Raw genomic sequence first — 25,030 nt, 5'->3', positions numbered from 1 at the left:
AATTGAACAATCCCAGCCAAAAAGACGAAATCTCGAAAGTTGAGAAACTAAAAGAATCAAACTAAACAAAAAATTAACTAAACAAACTAACAATAAAAAAATTATTGCTAAAACTCTTGAAGCTTTTAACCTGAAGGCCATTTATGACACGATGCAATATAGTCATTAACTCACGCAAAAGACTTGAAAAGGATTAATTTGACACTAAAAGAAAATAATCTCGAAAAAAATGACCAAATGCTTCAAAAAGAAATGTGAAAAATGCTTCAAATGAAAAGGAAAAAATTTAAAGAAATTTTTCGAATTTGTGTATGCAAAAAATGTTCAGATTCTTTTTTTTCTCGGTTGAGTTCTGTCTTGTAAGTCATCTGCAACATATAAAAAGTTTCGTTGGCCAATAAAGATTGTTAAACTCGGAAAATGACAAAAAAATTTGAAAAAATTTGAAAATAACCAAGAAAAATTAAATTGTAGGCTTTATTCAAATAATGACTTATATTTGCAATCTAAAAAAACAGAAAACTGTTTTGTTGCCACTAGAAACTCTGTAATAACATACTAGCAAACTCAATAGCAGCAAACCCCTGGCCACTGAGGAAAAAGACTAAAAGTTTGAAAGTAGCTAAAATTTATATTATTAAAATCTTGAAACACATTCCCCATTACCACTAGAAACTATGCAGTAACCTATTGTCAAAACCTAAAGGAAATTTTTTGGCTGTTCAGGTTAGAGAAACCTAAAAATTGACAACAATTTTCAAAAATTTGGAAAAATCGGCTTATGCCATGGCCAAAAAAAATTTTGCAGTAAACTTTTAACAAATCCTAGACAAGATTTCTTGCCCCGTGGAGCTGGAGAACTCGAATAGTGACAATTGGTGTCCGAAAATTGGAAAAAACTGCAAGTTTTTATCAAACACTTTGGTAAAATTGGTGAAGTTGAAAACCATTCCATTACTACTAGAAACTATAAAATAACCTATTATTGTGACACCAAGAGCTGAAACAACAAAAATATTCAAAAAACTTGAAAAAATTTTAAAAATTAGAATATATTACCTTGTTTATGTTTGGTGTAGCACTTCATATAGCTCTTAAAATCGCCATAAAAAGTTTTTACGTCTTGCAAAAGACCTTTACCAACTTTAACAGGACTCAATTTCAGACTGGTCCCACAAAAATCCGAAAAAAGACGAAAAATTGCAACATTTTGGGCTTGAAAACTTCTGAAAAAGACCTGTTATTCTTGAATTACGGCCTTTCTAGTAGCTTCACCACCCTAAAGACTTAAAGAGCTACTAAACGCGACTAAGGGCCTCTAATGAAACTTGATGCCCGCTGAGCTTTACCTGTTTATCCCGTTTTGAAAGCTCAAAGTCATGAAAAAAGGTGTTAAAACATCTTACAAAATTAAAAAAAAAACATAGCAGGACAAGTCTTGACATACAATTCAAAGAATTTTCATTTACTAAACAAAAAAAACTAGACCCAGAATGGACTATGAATAAATTGAGAAAATAATTTTTAAATAATCAGATAAAAAATAAGAAAAAAAAACAGAAAATCAATGCCAAAATGCAGCATCTGGACACAAAAACCAGTAACGAGAAATGAAAATTTAACTCAAACAAAAAACTAGGTCTAGAATGGCTGTGAATGGTTTGAGAAAACCATTCAGAAAAAATTCCGATTCGAAAAATCGAAAAAACAGTAAAAATCAGAGTGAAATTGCCGCATGTGAACAAAAAACCACTACCGAGAAACCGAGTTTTTGTTCAAATACAGTTTTCTCACTCAAATTTAAAAATAGAGCGAAAAAAAAACATTCACGCCCGAAAACCACTCGCTTTTTCGCTACATTTCCTGTTTCGGCTTGACCAAAATCACTACTATAATTTGACTTTAAAAATCATGAAAATATGTGAACAGATCTTAAAAAAACATAGCGGGACAACTCCTGAAATACAATCCAAGTAATTGAATGATAGACAGACCTAATGAACCTGACCAGCAGATCAATTGAACAATCCCAGCCAACATGAAAAAATCTCAAAAATTGAGAAACTAAAAGAACCAAACAAACTAACCAAAAAAACTGTCATTGCTTAAACCCTTGAAGCTTTTACTTGAAAGCCATATATGACTCATTTCAAAATCCTCACTAAATCTCGCAAAAAACTTGAAAGAGATGAATTTGCCACTAAAATAGATAAACTGGACAAATATGACAAATGCATCAAGAAACTGAGAAGAAAATTTCCCGAAAATAGGGCTATAAAAAAATCAAAACATTTTTTTGACTCTGGATTTCTGTTTTGTAAACCTTCCAAAACATTTAAAAAGTTTCGTTGGCCAGTAGAGATAGTTAAACTCAGGGAATGACAAAACAATCGAAAATTTTAAATTGCAAGCTTTATTTAAAAAATTCCCTACAATTGCAAAACTAAAAATTTGGAAAATATTTTATTGCCCCTAGAAACTTTGTAGTAACATACTAGCAAATCCCATAGGAGGTTCCCTGGCCACTGAATAAAAATTTCAAAAATTTAAAGAAAAAATTTGCAACTTTATCAAAAAATTGGTAAAAGACATTAAAATGTTGAATACATTCCATGGCCAGAAAACATTTTCAGTAAAATGTTAGCAAAACCTAGATGAGGCTTCTTGACCACCTGGGGCTGGAGAACTCGAATAGTGACAATTGGTGTCCGAAAATTGGAAAAAACTGCAAGTTTTTATCAAAAAATTTGGTAAAATTTGTGAAGTTGAAAACCATTCCATTACTACTAGAAACTATAAAATAACCTAATTTGAATAACGACAAAAAATGTCAGAAAATTTGAAAAAACTTTAAAACGTTTAAAAACACTTCATTGCCGCTAGAAACTATGCAATAACCTATTACTAAACCCCAGAGGAGCTTTTTGACGTCAAAGTCTATAACAACTCAAAAAAAGTTTTAAACAGTTTGAAAAAATTAGTATAAATTACCGTGTTTATGTTTGGAGTAGCAACAGATATAGCGCTTAAAGTGGCCGTAAAAAGCAATTACGTCTTGCATAGGACCTTTATCAATTTTAATAAACCTCAATTTCAGACTGGTCTTACAAAAAATCCAAAAAATGACGAAGAAGTGCTAAAAATTTCATTATTTCAGGCTCAAAAACTCCTAAAAAGGACCTTTTAACCTTGAATTACGGCCTTCCCAGTAGCTTCACAACTCTGAGTACTTGAGGGACTACTAAAAGCGGGCCTCTTATGAAATTTGATGCCCGCTGAGATTTACCTGTTTATCCCGTTTTGAAAGCTGAAAGTCATGAAAATAGGTGTGAAAACATCTTACAAAAACAAAAACTTAGCCGGAAGAATTCCGGAAATGACTCGAAGTGAAAATCCATTTAAACGCCATCCAACTACTTATCAAACAAAACGTGCCTTCACTAATTTATGATTATCTTGAAACAAAGTCATGAAACAAAAAAGTAAAAACAATAAAATCAAATCTGGTAAAATATGATAAAAAATCTTATCAAATTTTGTTATAAATTGAGATCCCGAAAAAACTATCTCTGCCAAAATAACTTCATCAAAACAACTAGTACTTACAAAAACCACTTATGTGAAATTTGAAAAAAATACTTGAGGCTAAAATTATGAAAAAAAGACCTTAAAAACAACTTTCTCTGAAAAACTGGAAAAAGTTACTAATTTTTTTTAAGATTTCAAAAACATATAAATCTAAAGAAACATTCCCTTCAGCCAATAGGGTATCCAGATGCTCGCAAAACAAATGGCAAGTCATAATAGGCAAAGAAACTTAGCTAAAAACAGGAAAAAAACGAAAAACTGCAAAAAATTAAGAAAAATAGCTCCAATTTTCGCCATTTTTTGTCATATTTCTCAAGAAAAAAATGATTCTTACCCAAAAAACTGTAACCAATTTTTATCATACATCTGCTCAAGTAGAAGGGGTTTCTTCAATACCCATTTGAGCCAGTAAAACAAAATAATCGTCAAAAAAACGCAAAAATTAGCCCGAAAATCAGCAAAATACATCAAAAACCTCCGAATTATCATAAAATTCATATGAATTTCCACAAACCTTCAAACCACTACCGAAACCAGCCTAAAATTAAAACAAAATCATAACCAAACCTCTTAACCAAAATAAATGAAAAAAAAAACTGCTTTAAAATGCCGCACGTGAACAAAAAAAATTTCGCTCGCTTACAGAAAATTTTTTCACACATCAATTTTTCGCTCTCTCAAAAACAGCGGTATGAACAAAAACCACTCTCTTTTCGCTCCGCTCTTCACTTTTGTTCATCGCCAAAATCACTCCAAATTTTTTCACGCGTTTCATTTCACGCTTCAAAAATCACTCCAATAAAATTGATTAAAAAAAAGGACTTCTCCAATACTCCTCTTCGAGTCGTAAAAAAGACGGAGCACCAATACAATCCAATTCTTGGATTGTAAAAAGACAGCGCCCCAATACAATTCAAATTCTTTGAATTGTAAAAAAGCAGAGCACCAATAAAATCCAATTCTTGGATTGTAAAAAAACCAAGAGAAGGCCAATAATTGCCCCAGCTATCGCCGTGCGGCTATTAATAATGATTTACTACGTAATGGACGTGCTCTGTAACTGAGGTGGGCATATCGTAATGGGGGGGGGGGCAAAAATCGAAAAGATCCGAAAAAACCTTTATAAAAATTTTAGTTATAGCCGAGAATATCACGCTTAGTCCAGAAAAATTCTTTTCAATCTAAAAATTGGATCTATTATGTTTGCAACCCCCCCCCACCAGCTTAGTAAGCACAAATTTTGACCCCCAGGCCCATTATAGCTTTCCCATTATACCCCCCCCCCCCCCCCCCCAATGAAATTATAACCCCCCATTATGATGTAATTACCATGTTTGGTGTTTGGGGGGGGGGGGGGGGGGGGCTATAATGTATAATGGGAAAGACCCCTATTTTCTTACAGAAACGTGCTATATGACAACATATAATTTGTAACTGGGGGTCATAAAAAACACTGGGGGGGGGGGGAAGGAACAGAATAGATCCTAAAAATCGATCCATGACTTATATCTTCGTTTCATTCCTTATATCGGTCGAGGACGGTCTTTCAATAATTCCAGTAGACTAGGGTGAGGAAAAAAACAATATTTGACAGTGACAATTTTTCTAAGCCACTTCTGTTGCTTCTGATGCAAATTCTTCTTTCGCACTTTATTATCTTAAATCTGACTTATACTCTAGCTTGAGCTTGATGTCAACAATTTAAACAACATAGCTTGGTGCGTGTGGCCACTTAATGTCCCCGATTAACATAATAGATTAATGTTGATCGGCTAGTCTCTACATCGTCTTAGTGAGCTTCCATATTGAGAGGTAGATTGAACACAGGGTCTAGGAGTATTAGCCGATGTTCTTTCCAATTAGAAGACACGCCTATTAGCCGACCGATTTCTCTCACAACGATATGAAAATGACAGCAATTAGAATAGGATAATTGGGTCTTTCCCATTATAACCACCATGAAACCCCCCTTTACGGTATATTGGGGGTGGGGGTATAGGTAATCTGACCACTAAGCTGGGGGGGGGACAGACCCGGATAAATCATGTAGTGTTATAAGAGGCTTCAGCCTAAGTAAGTTCGGCTGTGATAATTTGTTCGGTTGTGCGAGATTCATTTCATGGTTTACGAGTAATTACTTACTTGTTTGCTAAAAGGTATGTCGGCTAATTGACCTGCCACGTGTGAATTAACAATGCATTCAAGTCAACACACATGCAAAATCGATATGGCAAAACCGAGCAAATAATGCAACAGCTCTATCATATTATATAACTAGAACCGCCAGAAAGTTGTAAGCTTTGGCGCAGTGATGAATACGTGCCTCCGTGCTTTAGGATCCGCGGAGGTTCGGGCCTCTCTGAGCGCCAGTTTTTGTCAAATGTTGCCTTCGCAAAAAAGTTTTTGCAAAATAAGTAAAATTACGGGATCTTTTCCGTTTGCGCCAGTGCAACCAACCCCCCCCCCCCCCCCCCCCCTAGTACGTTATGCGCCCCCCAGTTACAGAGCACGTATACCATCACGAGTGAAAAACAAAACATCAAATATCTTAAGCGTTGGCATAATTTTGGCGTTTCTAAGCGTAGACACCGTTTACGCCCGTTTGTACGTATAAATTCTCACTTATTTTTCCAGTTTTCAAGCTTTACATCTTTAAACACGATATTTTTTAGAAATTTTAGAATTTATCTTACATAATTTAGCGTTTTAATTACTACCCTAGAAAAGCAGGAATTGAAAAGTGGCAATAATAAGAACCAAATAAATTACTTCTACTTTAAGAAACCTCTACAGCCAAAATTTGCATTACCATTTTAATCGAAATTTTTTGTTGAGAAATACACTATAAATGAAGTTAATGAATTAATTCACAATAGTAATTCAGAAATATTTTTTCCTCGTTAATTGGCTCTGGAAGTACGTTTTGGTTAAGTTGTTCATATCCATGTAACTTTTGAAACTGAAATGCTAATCTCGGAGAAAAAATTTATTACCCTTCCAAATGACTTCAAATTCTTGCAAGATTCTTGCAAGTTATGACTTCTTGCATAACCAGGGTGTCGATCTTACAAAAATCACCGCTTATCAGTTGCGCAGCTTTCGGGCTTTCTTTTAGCCAAATTTTGGGTTCCAGAGCCAATTTCTTAGTTTTCAGCCATAAGCAATTTTTTTTGAAAAATCTGGTTTTTCTCATTGAAATTTCCAGAAATTTGAAGTGTTAGCTTTGTTTGACTTGAAATGAGCGCTTTGTAATAAGTTTGAAGCAAATGGCCATTCTCTTACCAGAAATGTTGCAAAATGTCTGAAAATATTTGGGCTTTAAATTCAAAAAAACGACTTTTTTTAGGGGTTTTGTCGGGAAGTCAATTTTTTCAAGACAATTTTTTTCTTTTTGTCTCGTAACTGTTCGAGGGAGTCTATAGGTGACGGACAGGAGAAACTGTGATGGAGTAGAGCTTTCGGTAAAAATTTACCAGAAAAAAATGAACTGTTTAATTTATTATTGTTTGAAGTATTCAAAACTTTCCGATAGAATTCAATCCACGAGTTTAAATAACAGTTTAATTAATCGGCTCGAAATATTGTTCAGATCCAAACAAACGAATACTAGAAAGCAAATGGCATAAACGTCCGCTAGATTACTTGCTGTTTAGTTCAGAAAGGACTTTTAATGCATTTTTCAAAGGAAATAGCTATTCTGTTGTTTTCGAAAAGAATTCGAAAAATGTGTTGATTCCACACGGGATAATTAGTTATGCCAACCCAACAAACACTCAAATAATGTTTTTAGCTCTATATAAACTAGGCGTGAGCTAATGTTTTTGGTTCAGCTTGGACGTTTTTGGAATCAAAGTTAGATAACTTTGGGCTTTCAAAGCGTAGATGTAACATAGTTTTGACCTTCGTTGGCAAAATTTTCACATCATTTCAATGCCTATTTTTAAGTGTTGATCTTACATAGATTAGTGAGTGACCTATAGTGATCTTATATAAGTCTTCAGTTCGTTCTGTTGATAATTAAAAATTAGCGTGTAACATAGTTGATCAAACAAAACATCAACGATTCTTAGTTCTTCTTAGAGCTCGGGATTGCTTATTTCTAACTAATGGATTGATGGTCAATCGTTAAGTCGTGAATCGGCCGAAATTTTGAAGAATTAATTAGGTTTGAACTGAATTTTTGGCTTGATTATTGTTATCAAAAACAACTTAATTTGGGGGGGGGGGTTTATAGTTCGAATGTGCTATTAAAAAATGTTGTTTGTTATTTTTATTTTGATTAATTATATTATTTTCCTTTGATTGCGAGTGTTTTCTGTGATTGTGTTTTGTGTGCTGAGGCTCTTGTCAAAAGTCACTTCCTTTCGTTTTCGACAAAAGAAGTCATGTCAGTGACATCCTCGGCCCCAATTGTAGAATTACGAACTTGTGCTGTACTGTATGATATTGGTGTAAAATCAGCAAGATAACAAGACAAGATAAGATAATCAATCGCAAAAATAATAATCGGAAAAGGAAGTTCGGGAGGAACTAAAATTATGGGCGGTTGAAAAAGGTACAAATGAAAATGAGCAAAAGAAAATCCCAAAAATAAATTGGCGCGCAAAAGGGACTGCAAATAAAATAACGGTGCTTGACTAGTGATCGCAAAACGTAGACATTTGATGTGAAACTTTGCAATACTGTGACTGCTTGCATCAAGTTTTAGACTTACGACTCTATACCTTTTCCTATTGAAAACTAAAGTATACATCAGCTCGTGAGAATGAGAACACAAATATAATTCATTTGTTTATCAAGACTTTGCTTAGCTTGATGACTGGTCCTACTTTTGCACCAAATAGAGTCCTCAATTTCACGGAGCGTACTACACCTTCGTAACCGGGGTAGGTTTCTATAACTTTTGCAAGAGGCCAGAGACCAAATCAAATCATATACCTTGAGGTTTTCAAAAGTTTTGTTCCACTTCGACCTTGTCTGTTGATTAGGGATGTATTGCGAAGAAATTTATTTCAAAAGTGCGAGGCTAGTTCTTGAGTAGGTTTCTATAACCTGGACTCGGTGATCTTTTGCGTTTCGAAAAAACCAGGAGGGTAGTTGACTGACGGTCTTCCGAGTAGAAAATGGTTAGGCGTGAGAGGCAGAGGATCATTAATTTCACTCGGAACATTTTTTAGAGGTCTAGATTTCATATTGGATTCAATCTCACATGCAAGTGTCCGCAAAACATCATCCAGACCCAATTACTTTGTACAGAGATAGCTTAAATATCTGCACTAGGCGTTCCCAACTTCCACCGAAGTGTGGAGCCGCAAGAGTGTTAAACACCCACTAATTTTCAACCTGCATCAGATCCAAATCACTTGCAAAATCTTGGGAAATTTTAAGGCTAGCAATACTGGATTGCAAAGAGTTATTTGATCCAACAAAAGAACCGGAAAGGAACTTTTTTTTCGGTTTTCCTCTACGGCTTACAAAGTGACAGATGCAATGGATAGTTGAATCTGTTGTCAAGTCTACGGCAACTTCTAGATGGACAGCGCGTACTACTAAAGACGTGAAGAGGAGTATGTATATAGGCCCGTTTCTTCCATGTTCTTCAACTGGAAAGGGTCCTACGAAGTCTAAGCCTGTGGTTTGAAAAACGTGATGATTCTCTTTTTGTAATCCGGACTTTGGGAGGTCAGCCATTTGGGGAGCAGCTACTTCGTGGATCATACGTCTGCATGGAATACATTGTCTAATTGTTTCTTTGATTACTGCCCCCCCTGCACCTAAGAAACCAGTAGATTTCCATTAATAAACTTCTTGTCTGTTCTGTGCCACAATGCATTATTGTTTGATGAATATGTTTTATCATTAGTCTAACACTGTGGTTGTTTCCATCTAGGATCAACGGGATTCGCGCAGTTTCTAGTCTCAATGCTTCGGACAATCATCCTCGACCACGCAAGTGCTGGTTATGACAAACAAATGGTTATAAAGAGAAAATTCTACTGGTTGATGATACTCCAAAACTTTTTTTGAAGTTCTAACTTTCCGATTTAAATATTTGATGTTGGGCGCATTTTATTAAGTAATTGTAAGTTTTTGTATAATGGGCTAGTAAAAACTTTGATTTCCTTTTCTGCAATTATCTGAAAAGCGCTGCATCTCTAAGTAAACGATTCCAGTTGCTGAAACGCGATATGTCAATTTGGCATTTCAGGTCTTTGATTGGATCTGCTATTATAATTTTTACTTGTTGAGCAGAAAGAAAATCTTGTTTCGGCCACGTGCTTTTATTTTGACACAAAAAAGATTGGCCCTATTGCCAACGTGAGTTGATATTCGTTTGTTGAACTTTTTTGCCTCTGTTACCATCATCAGCCGGGTTTCTGGCAGATGAAATATAGAACCAATCTTGGGCAGAGGAAACGTCTAAATTTTTGCCTAGTCTGCTAGCAATGAAGATCCGATGAAGAATCTCAGGTGTCCGTAGCCAGTATAAAACGGTCGTACAACGGACCAAAAAACTTGTTTATTTATTTGAGTATCCATCCCATCTTTCACAAATTGAGCTAGATGAGCACCAAATACCAAAGCCTGTAGTTCCAAATTAGGAATCGTCATCCGTTTTATTGGGGCAACTCTTGCTTTACCAATCATAAATGCGACTGAGACGGATTCGTCAATGTGTTCAATTCGTAGATAACAGACTCCTGATAATGCTAACTCGGATGCAGCTGTAAACGCGTGTAGTTCAATCGATGAAATCGTTATCTTGTTTAACAATTTGCGAGGAAGATGTACATCTTGAAAAAACGAAAGTTCTATCTTCAGATTCTCGAAATCAGAATTCTCATCGAACTCTAATGGCTTGTCCCATTTTGGACCGTGGTTCCATGTTGCTTGGAGAACTTTGCGGAATCTTATCGTAAAGAGTGCGATAATCCATAAGGGATCAAAGATGGAAGCAACAAAGCGAAATAGTATACGTTGAGTCGTTTTTTCGTCGAGCTTGATCTTATGGAACAGTTTTCGCTCTATAATAAATGCATCTGTTTTGGAAACCAGGGTAGAACAAGAACCTTTTGAAATTGTGGTGCGGATGTTTCTGAGTTAAGTCGGATATTCAGCGGATTCAGCAGTTCAAGAACGTCTTCTTGAATATTTGAATTCCACTTCATCAGATTGAAGCCACCAGATGCAAGAACCTTGAGAGTCTCCTGGAAAATTTTTGTAGCTACATTTGAACTCGATACGGCAAGATGCGAATCATCCACGTAAATGTTCCACTCTATGACCTTTCGAACACCTGGATACGCTTTTGCATTGTCATGAGCAGATTTGCTGAGCGCGTAGGATGCTACGCAGGGTGAATCTGTTGCACCAAATATATGACTGGTGTATTCATAAGTTTCTGTGTGTCCATTGTTCCTCCAGAGTAAGTGTAAGTAGGGTCGGTCTTTAGGGTCATCATTCACTTGCATGAACATTTGTTCTATGTCTGCGCACAGCGCAGTTCGATTCTCCTCAAAATGACACCAGTTACGTTGCTGAGCAGATCTTGCCCTTTCAGTAATTTAAGCTTGAGGGACTGACCCTGGAAAATGCTGGAAGCGTTTGCAATTCTACGAAACTTAGGAGGTTTATTTTCATTGGTCACTGGATGATGGGGCAAAAAGGAGACATTAACGGTTGGAGAGTCGCATCATGAACTTCAACAACGTATCCCTTTTCCAAGTCTGCGTCCAGAGTAGCCTGGTACTTTTCCTTTAGTAGCAGAATTTTTGAAAAGTTCTGATATAAATGATCAAGTTGTTTCAATGCTACCCATCTGTTGTTGGGAAGAAATGCATCTTGCTTCCAGAGGAGAACTATCTGTTAGTGACGGTCAACGATCTTGGTTCTAAAATTTCAATCACTCTTTTATGGTTTTCCGACGAAGCTTCTCGGGAAAATTTAATGCCCAAATTTTCCACTCTCATCCAATTTTGGACCAATTTGAGAAAAGTGTCGTCCGCATTAGGGTAGTTTTGCGCCTGAGTATACTGTACAGATGTCAACTCAATCAAAACTTAAGTCATTTTACCGGCGCACGTCCAGCCTAAATGAGTTTTAACGCCCCATGGGGCATTCTTTGGACCTTTTATAATTTGTTTATAGCGAATCAATTCTAAGTTGTCAATGCCTATAATAATTGAGACATTATTCCGTCCAAGTTCGGGAAAATTTATATGACAGGGATGATCATAATTTTTGCACAAAGCGTTTAGTTGAGCTACATTCACTGCGGACATCTTCAAATCTGGTGCTGCCATAGCATAATTAAGTTTGACAGGTTCGACTGAGCTATCTATTGGGTTTATATCAAAGCAAACCTTAGAGCAATCATTTTCCTTAGTCGTGTGATGACCACATATAGGCATTTTACCTGTTTTTTTTTTGAGGTAGAGACCAAATTCTTTTGCTGTTATTTTCAGAAATAGACTTTGACAGCTACCGTTGTCTAGGTATGCGTATGTTTTCACAGACTGGTTTCCATTTACCAATTGAACTGCCACAAAAAGTACCTGGCCTGTTCTAACAAATTGCACTGGTTTAACGTTTCAGTTAGTTTTGTTCATAAAACTATCAAGCATAAGTGTGTTATGTCTTTTGCCGCAGCCTTTTCAGCGGCAGACATTTTTTGAATTGCATTGATGTACATGATGATGTCCAATACAATTGAAACAAAGTTTTTGCTTCCTTAATTGATCTTTCCGTTTCAGGGTACTCAGTGCATGGAAACGTTTGCATTTGTAGAGGTATTGGTAATTGTCATTGTTCGGATATTTAATGCTTTTTTTGTCCACGACTGAAATTGCATTTGTTTCCTGTTACCCAGGAATTGATAATTTGGTTTCGCATTATCATTGTTTTTAGTAGAATGCGGACTTTTTCCAGGCCATTTCATGAACACCAATATGTTCAGAAGATGGGAGGTTGAAGTTTTCGGGTAACTCTGGGCAGGCCTTTTGCATAGTTTAGGAGCCAATTAGCAAGCGTGTTTAAGGATGGCTGTGTGATGGTTTTTTCCAGGACGTAACGGTTCCAGTCGAGTGTAACTGGATTTGGTAGTTTTGTTAAAGCTATGTTCATATTGATGGTGGGATGAAGATCCTGAATAAAACCGAGTTGTTGAAAAGTGTCTACAAGCGTTAGAAGAAGCGAGAACTGTGTATAACTTTCCGGATTTGATAAGTTTGGGTTTCTAAAGTTCAACAATTTCAAGAAAAGCATTCTCAATCCTCTTTGAATTGCCAAAATATTCTTGTAGTCTTGACAGAGTTGCTGCGTATAAATAATCATTGCAGCCGTAGCCATCAACTAGTGCTTTAGCTTCCCTGTGAGCAGTGAATGCAAGTGTATCCTTTTTTTCAGCTGAGGACATGAGTGATTGATCAATAGTTGCTTTGAAAATCCTATACCATTTTATCCACTCCATTGTGTCACCGTTCAATGTTTCTGCGTGCAGCTTCCGGATAGATTTTTGGAAGCTTACTTGTTTGATTTATTACGATTTATTTCAGGGAAAATACTCCGAGGAGTGGGCCAATTGAAAGAATGTGTGTTAAGCAATGACAATGGAACGGCGTTAGAATCAAATAGTAAACAGCTGGGTGCAGAAAACCTGACATTGCTGTTCACAGTGGGCGCTGATGAACTAACTGCATAATGCTCTTGATTGCAGATATCAAGACCAGGTTGAACTGGGCTAGAAAATTGAAAATTAGAGCTGTCCGGCGGACAATTAGCTCTTTTGTTGGCACCAACACTGAGACTGAAGTCCTCTCCAATATTTTTTTGTGACCTCCTTTGACGTATTCTATGAAATTCTTGATACTTTTTTTACTTCTATTTTGAGACGACTATGTTCGCGAGAATAAATGCTCTGTTCTGATGGATCAAACAGAATGATTAATTGTGATATTACGGCTTCAAGTTTTTGCTGCTTCTCTTTTATCTCTTTGACTGTTTCTTGTAGTATGTCAACGTCTTCTGATTTTTCTACTAAAGAGCTTAAATAGTCAAGGTGAAAATGTTTATCGTCAGTTGTCATCATTTTGGAGGTTTCAAGCATTTTCTGTTCTTAAAGTGTTTCTGGCTGTGCTTCTGATAGGCTCTCTGTTGGAGCACTGAAAATTGGTACGGATTTTTCAAGATAATTGTTTCCCTCTGGCCGCTCTCAGATTTAGCGGTTAAATAAGTTTCAACCACGATTATAACGCAAACTGTCTTCTTTACACTGCTGGAGAGTAGTTTTTGGTTTTTGGCGTATCTAAATCCTACTGGTAAGGAACACCTAAATTAACGTTCTAACTGCAATTATCTGGTAAAAATTTATCTAAGCGCTGCATAACAGCGCTAACTAGATGCATCTACGTATACCGGTTACCTACTTATTAGCTGCCTACCTGTTACCTTCTAGCTATCTGCTAAAACCTATACGACTTAAATCTATTTATGGGTTGATGATAATCCAACTAACTGACACTTGCTATCTACCTGCAAAATTATACCAGACATACCTACCTACAACCTCCCAAATTTCACCTACCTAATACCTTCTACCTAACTGCTGCAACTTATACCTATTTATACCTACCTATATCTAGTTATTCCTATCTATAACCATATATATCTACTTATACCTACGTTCTAATTACCGGTAACTCTGTTGCTGGATACTTGTAATCTACCTGTAACAGCTTTTACCAATAGGTCCACACATATTAGTTGAATGCAGAAAGCTTGAGATAGCAATCAGCAAAATTAGCGTGAGTGGTTTGGAAGACAAAAAAACGGGGAGTTTGGGGCGGATAAAACCTCAAAACTGGAAAGAAAAGAAAGCACGGGGAGTTGGGAAGGCAACCAACCGAGGGGAATTTGGGGCGGGTAAAAGCCCCAAAACCGAAATTCAAACAAAGCGCGGGGGTTAGGAAGACAACCAACCGGCGGAATTTGGGGCGGGTGAAACACCAATAACGGAAAGCAAAGAAATCTTGGGGAGTTGGGAAGGCGACTAACCGAGGGGAATTTGGGGCGGATAAAATCCCAAAAACGGAAAGCAAAGAAAGCGCGGGGAGTTTGGAAGGCAACCAACCGCGTAGAATTTGGGGCGGATAAAATCCCAAAAACCGAAAGCAAAGAAAGCGCGGGGGGTTGGGAAGGCAACCAAACGCGGGGAATTTGGTACAGGTTTTTTGCTGACTTCATTAAAAAATTAAACACGTATGGAGAATTATTCAGGAACAACTCGAAGAAACGACAAAATTTATCTAAAGTCTGCGATGAGAAACGCAAAATTTATGTAAGATCCACCATTAGAAAGCTTAGAAACACCAAAAACCTCCCTGTAGCAGAAGCTGTGTCATTGGTTTTGTTCTGCGTCACCCAACCTTGGGTCGAACCTTGGGGCTGTCCAGCCCAGATCAGGGTAGTCAAAATCTGTTTGATGTGTCCCATACCTATCATTCGGCCCTTTCGGACTCCCATGGTTGGCCCCAAACTGTTTTAATTGGTAGAACTCAATCCGGGGAATAAAATGAGAACGAGCTGTAATTTGATCGATCAAGTTTAAATAAAACAAATTCCTTGGTCTTGGCGAGAAGAAAATTTTTCGTGTGAAGTTGTTTGTTTGTTTGTTTTAGAACCATGCATAATTCCAAAATATATGTGGAATTTTCACGCGGCCGAGAGATTAGATTCTCCGGAAAAAGTAACTACAATCGTGACCCGACAATCAGCCCAGAAATGTGGCGATGAATTAAATGCATGACAGCACAATGGAAGATATGCATCAAAACAAAACAAAATGAGGTTTTTCAGAATTTGTTACATACTGTCCACACTGACGATAATCCAACTAACTGACACTTGCTACCTACCTGCAAAATTATACCAGACATACCTACCTACAAGCTCCTAAATTTCACCTACCTAATACCTTCTACCTACCTGCTGCAATTTATACCTATTTATACCTACCTATGCCCACTTATACCTATCTATACCCACATATATCTACTTATACCTACAATCTAATATCCGATAGCTCTGTTGCTGGATACTTGTAATCTACCTCTAACAGCTTTTACCAATCGGTCCACGCATATTAGATGAATGCAGAAAGCTTGAGATAGTTTTCAGCAAAGATAGCGTGAGTGGTTTGGAGGACAAAAGAACGGGGAGTTTGGGGCAGATAGAACCCCAAAACAGGAAAGCAAAGAAAGCACAGGGAGTTGGGAAGGCAACCAACCGAGAGAAATTGGCGGCGGGTAAAAGCCCCAAAACCGAAATGCAAACAAAGCGCGGGGGTTGGGAAGACAACCAACCGGGGGAATTTGGGGCGGGTAAAACCCCAAAAAGGGAAAGCAAAGAAAGCGCAGGGGTGGTCGGGAAGGCAACCAACTGCGGGGCTTTTGGGGCTGGTAAAACCCCAAAAACCGAAAGCAAAGAACTTGGGGGGGAGGATTGGGAAGATAACCAACCTGGGGTATCTGGGGCGGGTTTAACCCCCTGACCGTAAAGCAAACAAAGCGCGGGGGTTGCGAAGACAATCAAACTGTGGGATTTGAGGCGGGTAAAACCCCAAGACCGTAAAGCAAACAAAGCGCGGGTTTGGGAAGACATCCAAACTGGGGGGATTTGGGGCGGGTAAAACCCCAAAAACCCAAAGCAAAGAAAGAGCGGGGGAGGTTGTGTGGGCAAGAAACTTGGGGGGTTTAGGGGCGGGTAAAACCCCAAAACAAAAACATACAAAGCGCGGGGGGTGGGGAAGGCAACCAACCTGGGTGGATTTGGGCGGGTAAAACCCCAAAACCAAAAGGCAAACAAAGCGCGGGGGTTGGGAGGGCAACCAACCTGGGGGATTTGGGGGCGGGTAAAACCCCAAAACCAAAAGGCAAACGGAGCGCGGGGGGTTGGGCAGGCAAAGAACTTGGGGGGATTTGGGACGGGTAAAACCCCAAAAATCGAAAGCAAAGAGGGTGCGGGGGTTGGGATGGCAACCAACCTTGGGATTTTGGGGCGGGTAAAACCCCAATAACCGAAAGCAGAGCGCGAGGGTAAATAATAAGATAAAATTTTAAAGACTGTCTTTTGATCTTTTGAATCTGCTTTCAATCTCTAGTGATGTTTAGCGAACCCTCTTACTTTTTCAGGGGTTGATTTCGTTGCCTGACGTGGGTGGGCGTCAAAATATGTTATCAAAAATAACTTAATTTGGGTGGGGGTTATCGTTCGAATGTGCCATTAAAAGATGTTTTTTGTTATTTTGATTTAGATTAAATATACTATTTTCCTTTGATTGCGAGTGTTTTGTATGATTGTGTTCTGTGTTCTGAGGCTCATGTCTAAAGTCACTTCCGTTCGTTTTCGACAAAAGAAGTCATGTCAGTGACAATTATTAGTGTGAAGAAAGAGGCCATCCTCCGACAAAAAATTTGCAAAAAAATGCGCAGAGGTTTGGTAATCTCAAAGATAGCTTTGAACATTATTCTTACATTTTTCACTTTCGTTTTTCGTGCTCACCTTGATTCACTTTTTGTATAACTATGCATTAAATTTTTGCCTTGATTTTAAACTTGTTCGGTTTTTTGCTGACTTCATTAATAAATTAAACACTTACTACGTTTTTTTTTTGAAACATGTAAATTACTCAGACTATAACCCTAAGGTTAGATATCTACATGCTCTAAAATGTTAAATAAATTAATCAGCATTGTTATTAATATAGTAATCTTCAAATTGTGGCTGTTCGTTTTTATAGGTAAAAATAGGATTTGAAGGCTCCTATTTGTCTATTAACGGGTACTTTCCTGTGTTGATCGAGCAAAAACTCGGTTAAAACATTTTTAAAGCAAGTTTTACTGTTAAAAGTTCTTATTGAAGAGGGCAATTTGTTCCATTTTTGAACGCTTTTCAAGATTAAAGATTTGTTACTCCACTTCGTTCTCGTTTTCTTTTTTATAATAATTTGATTTGTTCTGTTGTTCTGTCTGGCGTTATGGCGACTAGTAAACAGTTTAAAATTTTCGGATGTTTCCCATTGTTTTATGTCTGTTTGTAGCTTCATTAGGCTAACTTTTGAGATAAACAATTCGGCTGGTAGGATACGATCCTTAATGAGAAGATCAATGGAGTGGTCAAATTTTTGACGAAAATAACAAACTTTTATTCCCCAGTTAATTTGCCTGTTTATGCGGTTTATGTTTTTCACTGTAAGAGTTTGGAGGAATACTCCACTGAAAGAAAGATGAGAGAGTACAACTGACTTAAAAACATCAATTCTTACTTTCAAAGGTATTTGATTTCTTACAAGATACAAAGAACGAATTGCACTAGCCATTTTGCTTAAAACTGAATTCAGGTGATTTTCAAAGGTTAAGTTTGAATCAATTTGTACTCCCAGATAACGACATGCATGAGCTGGTTTGATAACTTCGCCTTTAAAAGAAATTTCTGGATCCGAATTAGTATGATCTGTAAAGAATAACATCTCTGTTTTATCGGCATTTAATGTGAGTTGATTCTCTGTCAGGTATTTGTCTGTTTGGTCTAATATTTTTTCAATTTTTTGGGGAATATTATCATTACGTTCGAATTTGCATATAATACTAATGTCATCCGCAAATTGAACAACATCATTTTCACCTTCCAGCTTTTCAGAAAAATCGTTGACATATAACAGAAAAATAAGAGGTCCTAACACAGTTCCTTGTGGAACACCATGATTAATAGTTAATTTATCTGATAAGTCAATACCCAGTTTTACGCATTGTGTTCGATTTTCGAGAAAAGATTTGAGAAGTAAAATTGTTGATTGAGAGAGGTTGAAATTTTCAGCTTTCTTGAGAAAGATTTCATGTGAAATTGAATTGAAAGCTTTTGCAAGATCTAAGAACACAGCACCTGTGTCGTTGTCTTGCATATTTTCTATTATTTTTTCAATAAAGTAAAGAACGGCATCAGTAGACGACTTTCGAGATTGGAAACCGAATTGTTTTTTGTTCAAGAGCGCATATTTTTCAAGATATTCTAATAACTGATTAAGTAAAAGCCTTTCAAAAACTTTTGCAAAAGTTGGTGTTACAGAAATTGGACGATAATTAGTTAAAACAGAAACATCTCCTTTTTTGAAAACTGGTGTGATGTGTGCATCCTTAGGAATTGTTGGAAAAACTTTCTCTTGAATACAATCGTTAAATATAATCTGAAGATGTGTCCCAATAGCATATTTTCCGGATTTCAATGCCCAAGCATTGATGTATCCCGGCCCTGGTGCTTTGTTGTTGTCTAGATTGTCAATAACTTTGTAGATTTCCGTTTGTAGATTTCAAACGTACGGAAAATTATTCAGGAACAACTCGAAGAAACGACAAAATTTATCTAAAGCCTACGATTAGAAACGCAAAATTTGTGTAAGATCTACCATTAGAAACGCTTAGAAACACCAGAAAACTCCCTGTAGCGGAAGCTGTGTCATTGGTTTTGTTCTGCGTCAATCAACCTTGGGTCGAATCTTGGGTCTGTCCAGTCTAGATCAGGTAGTCAAAGTCTGTTTGGTGTGTCCCATACCTATTATTATTTGGCCCTTTCAGACTCCCATGGCTGGCCACGATCTGTTTTGTTTGGTCGAACTCAACCCGGAGAATAAAATGAGAACGAGCTATAATTTGATCGATCAAGTTTAGGTAAAACAAGTTTCTTGATCTTGACTAGAAGAAAATTTTCGTATGAAATTGTTTGTATGTTTGTTTTAGAACCATGCATAGTTCCAGAATATATGTGGAGTTTGCACGCGGGCGAGAGAGTGGATTATCCGGAACAAGTAAATACAATCGTGACCGGAGAACCAGCCCAGAAATGTGGCGATGAATTAGATGTATGACTGCACCATGGAAGATATGCATCAACCCAAAAAAAATGAAGTTCTTCACATGTTGTCTCATACTGTCCAATTGAATTAACTAATCTATTCTAGAACTGGCAAACTTATTCAGGAAAGATACTTCTCAATCTTATTCACGTATTTCAAATCAGTCGATCACGTGTTAGTCACGTGTCGATCACGTGTCAGTATTTCAAATCAGTTGATCGCTGCGAACCAACCACTTCAATTGTCAACAATGATTTCGTAATTCTAGTTCCAATATTTGAATTTTTTTGGTCACAGAATGACTCAAAAACGCTTTGTTTGTATCAGCTATGGTAATGTTTTTTAAACTAATTGTATCGGGCTCTTTTAACAACCGGATTGTAAAACTTTTTGCTCCTAAACGCAGAACAGTACCCAGGCCGAGGCCTGCTTCAATGATCCGACAACTAAAAATTCACGGGAGGAGGTAATATGCCTTTTTGATACCATGGACGAGCACCCTATTAATGTACAGCTATACGGACGTCTTCTCAAAAGCGCTGAAATTCTGAGACGGTTGCGCTGAAAAACCGCTAAATCTCTGTAAGAAATACGCTAAATTGTATAAAAAATGCACTGAAGATAAAATTGTAAAGTTTTAGTGGCTTCTCAATTTCAGCGCATTTTTAAAACATTTTCAGCGCATTCAGCGCATTTTTTAAAAACAAAAAATGTGCTAAAATGGTGCTGACATCTCGAACAGGGAGCTGCCCTAAAGTCTGGTTAGTAATCATCGCAATCGTTGTCGGGCTGTTTCGTCTCAAAACGATTTTAAAAATAGCAGGGCTGTAAAACTAGGTAAAGTTGACTGATAGGCGATAGAAACACAAGAAGGTGGCAGGTAACGCGCAAAAGAGGCACAAAAAAAGAACTGGACTTGAACCATGTGCTTGGTACATCTCAACTTACTGCTGTTTTTCAGTTTTTGTGGTGCTTAGTTCATCATAATTAATCAAAATTAATAAATTAAAAAAAACTAATTTCATGCAACCAAGTCGTAAAAACATTGTATAACTTAGAAAGCACTAGGTTCTGGAGAATTTACTTGACCTCCATCAGAGTTTACCAAACTATTTACACTTCATGGAAAAAATTCATGGAAACTTTGTCTCGAAACGAGTATTTCAAATACTTTATCGGCCTTAGATTTGATATCAAACTTTATGGAAAAAGCTTATGTTCATGGGCAACACTCAAGAAAAAATGATCGTTGGTAAGTCACCATAATTACCTATCTTTTTGGAAAATCCTTAGATGCCTATCTTGCAGCATATTGTAAGATAAGAGTCATTTAAATGATTCTCGCAAGATCTTCAGATGAAGATCTGAGTTGAGCTAGGAAAATTGAATGCACTATATTTGGGGATTAATCTTTTTATTTCGGTTTAATCTGAGCATGCAAAAATTTCGAATGACAACATTGATGACCTGCAAATACTGATTCCCACCTGTCATTGTTTTGATTTTTGTTAGTTTTCTATTTTTTTTCGATTATAGTGTGGTGATTGGCTGAGGATTTCGTTCGATAATACATTCGATGAACCCGATATGCAGCATATAAATTTGAACTCTGAATTTGAACTGAAAATTGGATTGAACTTATGATCTTGCCTCTCTGTGGCGTTGAATATCCTAGAAGATTTTTAAAAATGAATTGCAAAAGAACTGATTGTTTTGGTTAATTTGCTGTTAAGTTACATATGTTTATGGAAAGAATATTTTCTGTAATGAACAATAAAAATGTTTTGAAGAACAAACAGAATTTCAGGTTGAAAAAATCAATTGTATGCGTACATACAAACATTCATACAAACAAGCTCATTCAAGCATACTTAAACACGCCAGCAAAAAATCATATAAATCCGAATGATAATAACCCGGAAATTTTTATTAAAAAAGCGGCTGGATCAAATTCAGGTCATTTCACTTTCAACTAAATTTTACAATTTACATTTTCAGGATTTTTTCATCAGTCTGTCAAATACATTTTTTATTTTGGAATGTCAGTCGATTATTCAATTTTTCAGAGATTACTTCGAATTTTGACAATGTGTCATAAATACTCAGTATGATTTTGAATTCTGTAATTTATTCAGTATTTGATTTCTTCAGTTAAATTTTCTTATAAGTTGACCGAAATTGATCTTAAAACTTCATCAAATCAATTAAAATTAAGAGTAATTGGTTGTTGGCGCCTGATTTTGTACTTGAAAAAACTTTTACAACAATTAGACGCACTACCGATTTCCTTTCCTTAGATTAATCAGAAACATAAAATGCCGTCTGAGGACATTTAGCCGCAATTAAATTAGAAATAGTTGAAAGAGCCGAACTCTTGGTGTGACTTTTTCAAAACCTCATGGACTCTAGATTATGAACTGTCAGAGATGAATACAAAAGTGAACTCTATTCCTTATAATTGTAAATGTTTTCTAGTCGAATATCAATTACAAAAATTTGAACATCGTATTGCAAAATCAACAAGCGCTTTGTTCATTTTCGTATTAATCAACAACAATATATCGCTGGAAAATTTCTAGTCTCCTGCTTTTTTTTTGTTATGGGTGAAATATAAAACCCAAAGTAAATATAATTACAAGCACACGCACATAAACTGTCACAAAAGAAGCTTCATTCACATTCTTGATAGTTACACTGGCTTGAAGTGAATTAAGTTTGCGGTGATATAAGTTCTTCTTCTCACCAAATTATTATTGTTAACTTTTGAAGTTTTTGTTCTATGTTTTTTGAAAACCATTTGTTCTATATCTTTTGAAATACTAGAGAAAAAGTTGCCTAATTTTTGTGCGTTGAAGAGTCTTATACAAAGTACCGCCATGCAACACAACATTTTAAAAATTTACCTGCATTTGTTGGGCAAACCACTGAAGTGTTGTGTCTCAATTTGCATTTATGGATAAAATATCGGATTCTGTTTATGTATTTAATAGAACCTGTTGATATCCTTTCTGGCCTTATTCAAGTTCAGCAAATATAATCAATGTTGTGAACCGACACAGTAGAAACTTTCACAAAACTTTTGGTGAAAATAGTACTACAAGAAGAAGAAAAGAGTACTGCAAAAGAAGGCTTTGATCAGGGAAAGGAGTGTAGCGGCAAATGCGAAAGTTTTTTGTTTGAATAAATAATATATTTCCGCAACTATCAGTGAAACAAAAGGTGCTGCAGCAGAAGAGCTATAAATTTTCCAAAAAAGTTATTTATTGCTAACTCGGTGAAACTGGGGACAAGTATACGAAAAAAGTGTAAATTTTTTAAAGCAATGAACGCCAGAATAATTGATTAACGAGACAAACACCAAAAGTAACAAAAAAGTTTTGGTTCATTTTTGAAAAACATCTATTTAATCAGTGTAAATAAGCACGCACTGAAGTGGGGGAAAATGTGCGTATTTCCAAAAAAATTCAATTCAGAAACAGTAAATAATCACAATTCACCGCTGATATATGCAAAATTCTCAGAACCGCGACATAAAAATCTCCATATTGAAACATATCTCGAGCAATGTGATGAAGTTCTAGACAAATGTTAGGGCCAGAGCAACCGCAGAAAAATGGTATCCTTTCCTTTACAAAAACTTAACACAGAGTAAAATCTTCAATCTTGTTCTTTTTTATATAATTGATTCCGGCCTATATCACTCAATTTTTGACATGTAAGTGATATGTACAGAAGATTTTAGGAACGCCCGTAAAAATAGCGTGAACAAAATTAGAAGGCAGTTATTTCCGAGTTCTCCTAACGGAACACTATTTTGATATCATTGAAAGCGAACCAGATATTTATTGGATGGGTGCTTAAATGACTGATGCTGATCCGATTCTCTCAAGTTATTTTTATGACATTTTGCGGGTCCTCACTTTAAAGCTGTGCTCTGACTTTGTTGGTTGTAATATTGTGGGTGGTTCGGAATCTTTTTCAAAGCATACCGTGCATAACTAAGGTAATGAATGGAGACGGACAATATAAACATCATCGAAATAGTCTTCAAATTAAAAAAAGTGACCAGGATAATAAAAACGTCAAGACAGCAGAAATTAAGGTCCACAACTCCAATTGTGAAAAAGTACATTTCTTTTTTGTTGTAGTAACAGGAGCCGAAAAAAGTTCAGCAAAAACTTCCTATAACTTATTAAACTTAAAACTGTTTAAGATGGTTGCTGAAAGTGATTGCCCGTTTTTGTAAATTTTCATCCAGAAGAAGGGTTTTGGAAAGTTAGCACTAAAGTCTGGAAGGCAGTTATACATCCTCGAGAAGATATATTCTCCCAGCATTAAAAGCATTAAAATTGTTGATTCGGATTTGCTTGATATAGCTGCACAAACATTTTTGATTGATTTCACTGAGGGAAGAAAAAAATAAAACCAGTGTCTGTGGGTGTTGGAAAGCAAACTTTACGTAAATATATAAGATCTGTAAAGTAGGTCAACTTCGCTTGAAATAGGAATAAAAATTTTGATCCCAAAATTAATCAAAGTTTTCAAATTAGAGAATATAATTTTGGTACGCTAAAAAGCCGAGATCGACAACGATAACAATTTTGATATAAACACTTTACAAACTCTTGCGTCGAGATGTTCAACAAAAGATTTGTTTTGGTATCAATTGAATCTTGTGTAGTAAAAATTTATCTCATTGGTTACTCATTGGGTACTTAATTGGATTAATTTTCGAGTCACATAGCAGTATAGGCTTAAACTGAATTTACAGGTATCCACCCAAAAAATTAAATGAGGTATCAAAAAGGAAATCATATGGCGATTCACGTTATCTACTAGCTCTTGTTAACACCCTGTTGCACACACTGTTCTCCCACTGCAAAATGTATATGAGCAGCTGACAAACTTTCTTTTCAAGGGGCCTCTTGACACAAAGATTTATTTTCCAAAGAAGTCATTGCTTCTTTGATAAAAATGGAATCACTTTGCTCGCCATGGATATGCATTTGAATCCAAACCAAAAAATCATAAAAACACTCCAATTTTAGATCGCGAGGCGGAGTTTTTTGCTGGAAAAGGGAATCACATATCACCGTAAATAGGTTATTGATTTGCTTCAACGTGAAAAAATACCGCTTTCAAAATTCAAAAAAAGACAAAAGTTGACTTTTTAGTAAACTACTTTATATAGGATTTTGTGCAATCCTCATATTTCTCTTAAAGTTCTTGAGTTGTGTTCTGTTTTCAGACGTTCAAATACCAATTTTCACATCTACGCTCCTCTTACAAATTGTTGAAACACATGTAGGCTCATTTGTTGCTCTTTCCCGAATGAGACGGTTTATTCACAAAAACTTTTTAATAAGCCACAGATAGAACAAATTCCAAAAGCACTGAAAAAATTTCGGCATTCACAGGACAATTTAAGGAAAAATTTTTCCCTTAAGAGAATTTTAGAGCTAAGAAATATCCGAGGAGTTAGAGACATAGTTTGAGTTGATACAACCGTCGATTGTAAAACATGAGTAAAAACAATGA

General features: G+C 36.3%; 1 protein-coding gene across 1 annotated transcript in view; it reads left to right on the top strand.

The window, feature by feature from the left end:
* The window catches only part of LOC142349396 (RNA-binding protein 1-like), a 38,378-nt gene extending 18,741 nt beyond the window's left edge, over positions 1-19,637 (top strand). The window contains exon 3 of the mRNA XM_075400925.1: positions 19,377-19,637. Within this exon, the coding sequence (XP_075257040.1) occupies positions 19,377-19,491 (115 nt within the window). The 3' untranslated portion in view covers positions 19,492-19,637. The remainder of the gene's footprint in view (positions 1-19,376) is intronic.
* The last annotated feature ends 5,393 nt before the right edge of the window (positions 19,638-25,030 follow it).

This window comes from Convolutriloba macropyga, chromosome 11, assembly GCF_964194025.1.
Source record: "Convolutriloba macropyga chromosome 11, txConMacr16.3, whole genome shotgun sequence".
In the NCBI taxonomy this organism is placed as follows: domain Eukaryota; kingdom Metazoa; phylum Xenacoelomorpha; order Acoela; family Convolutidae; genus Convolutriloba; species Convolutriloba macropyga.
This window is presented reverse-complemented; position numbering and strand designations above follow the sequence as displayed.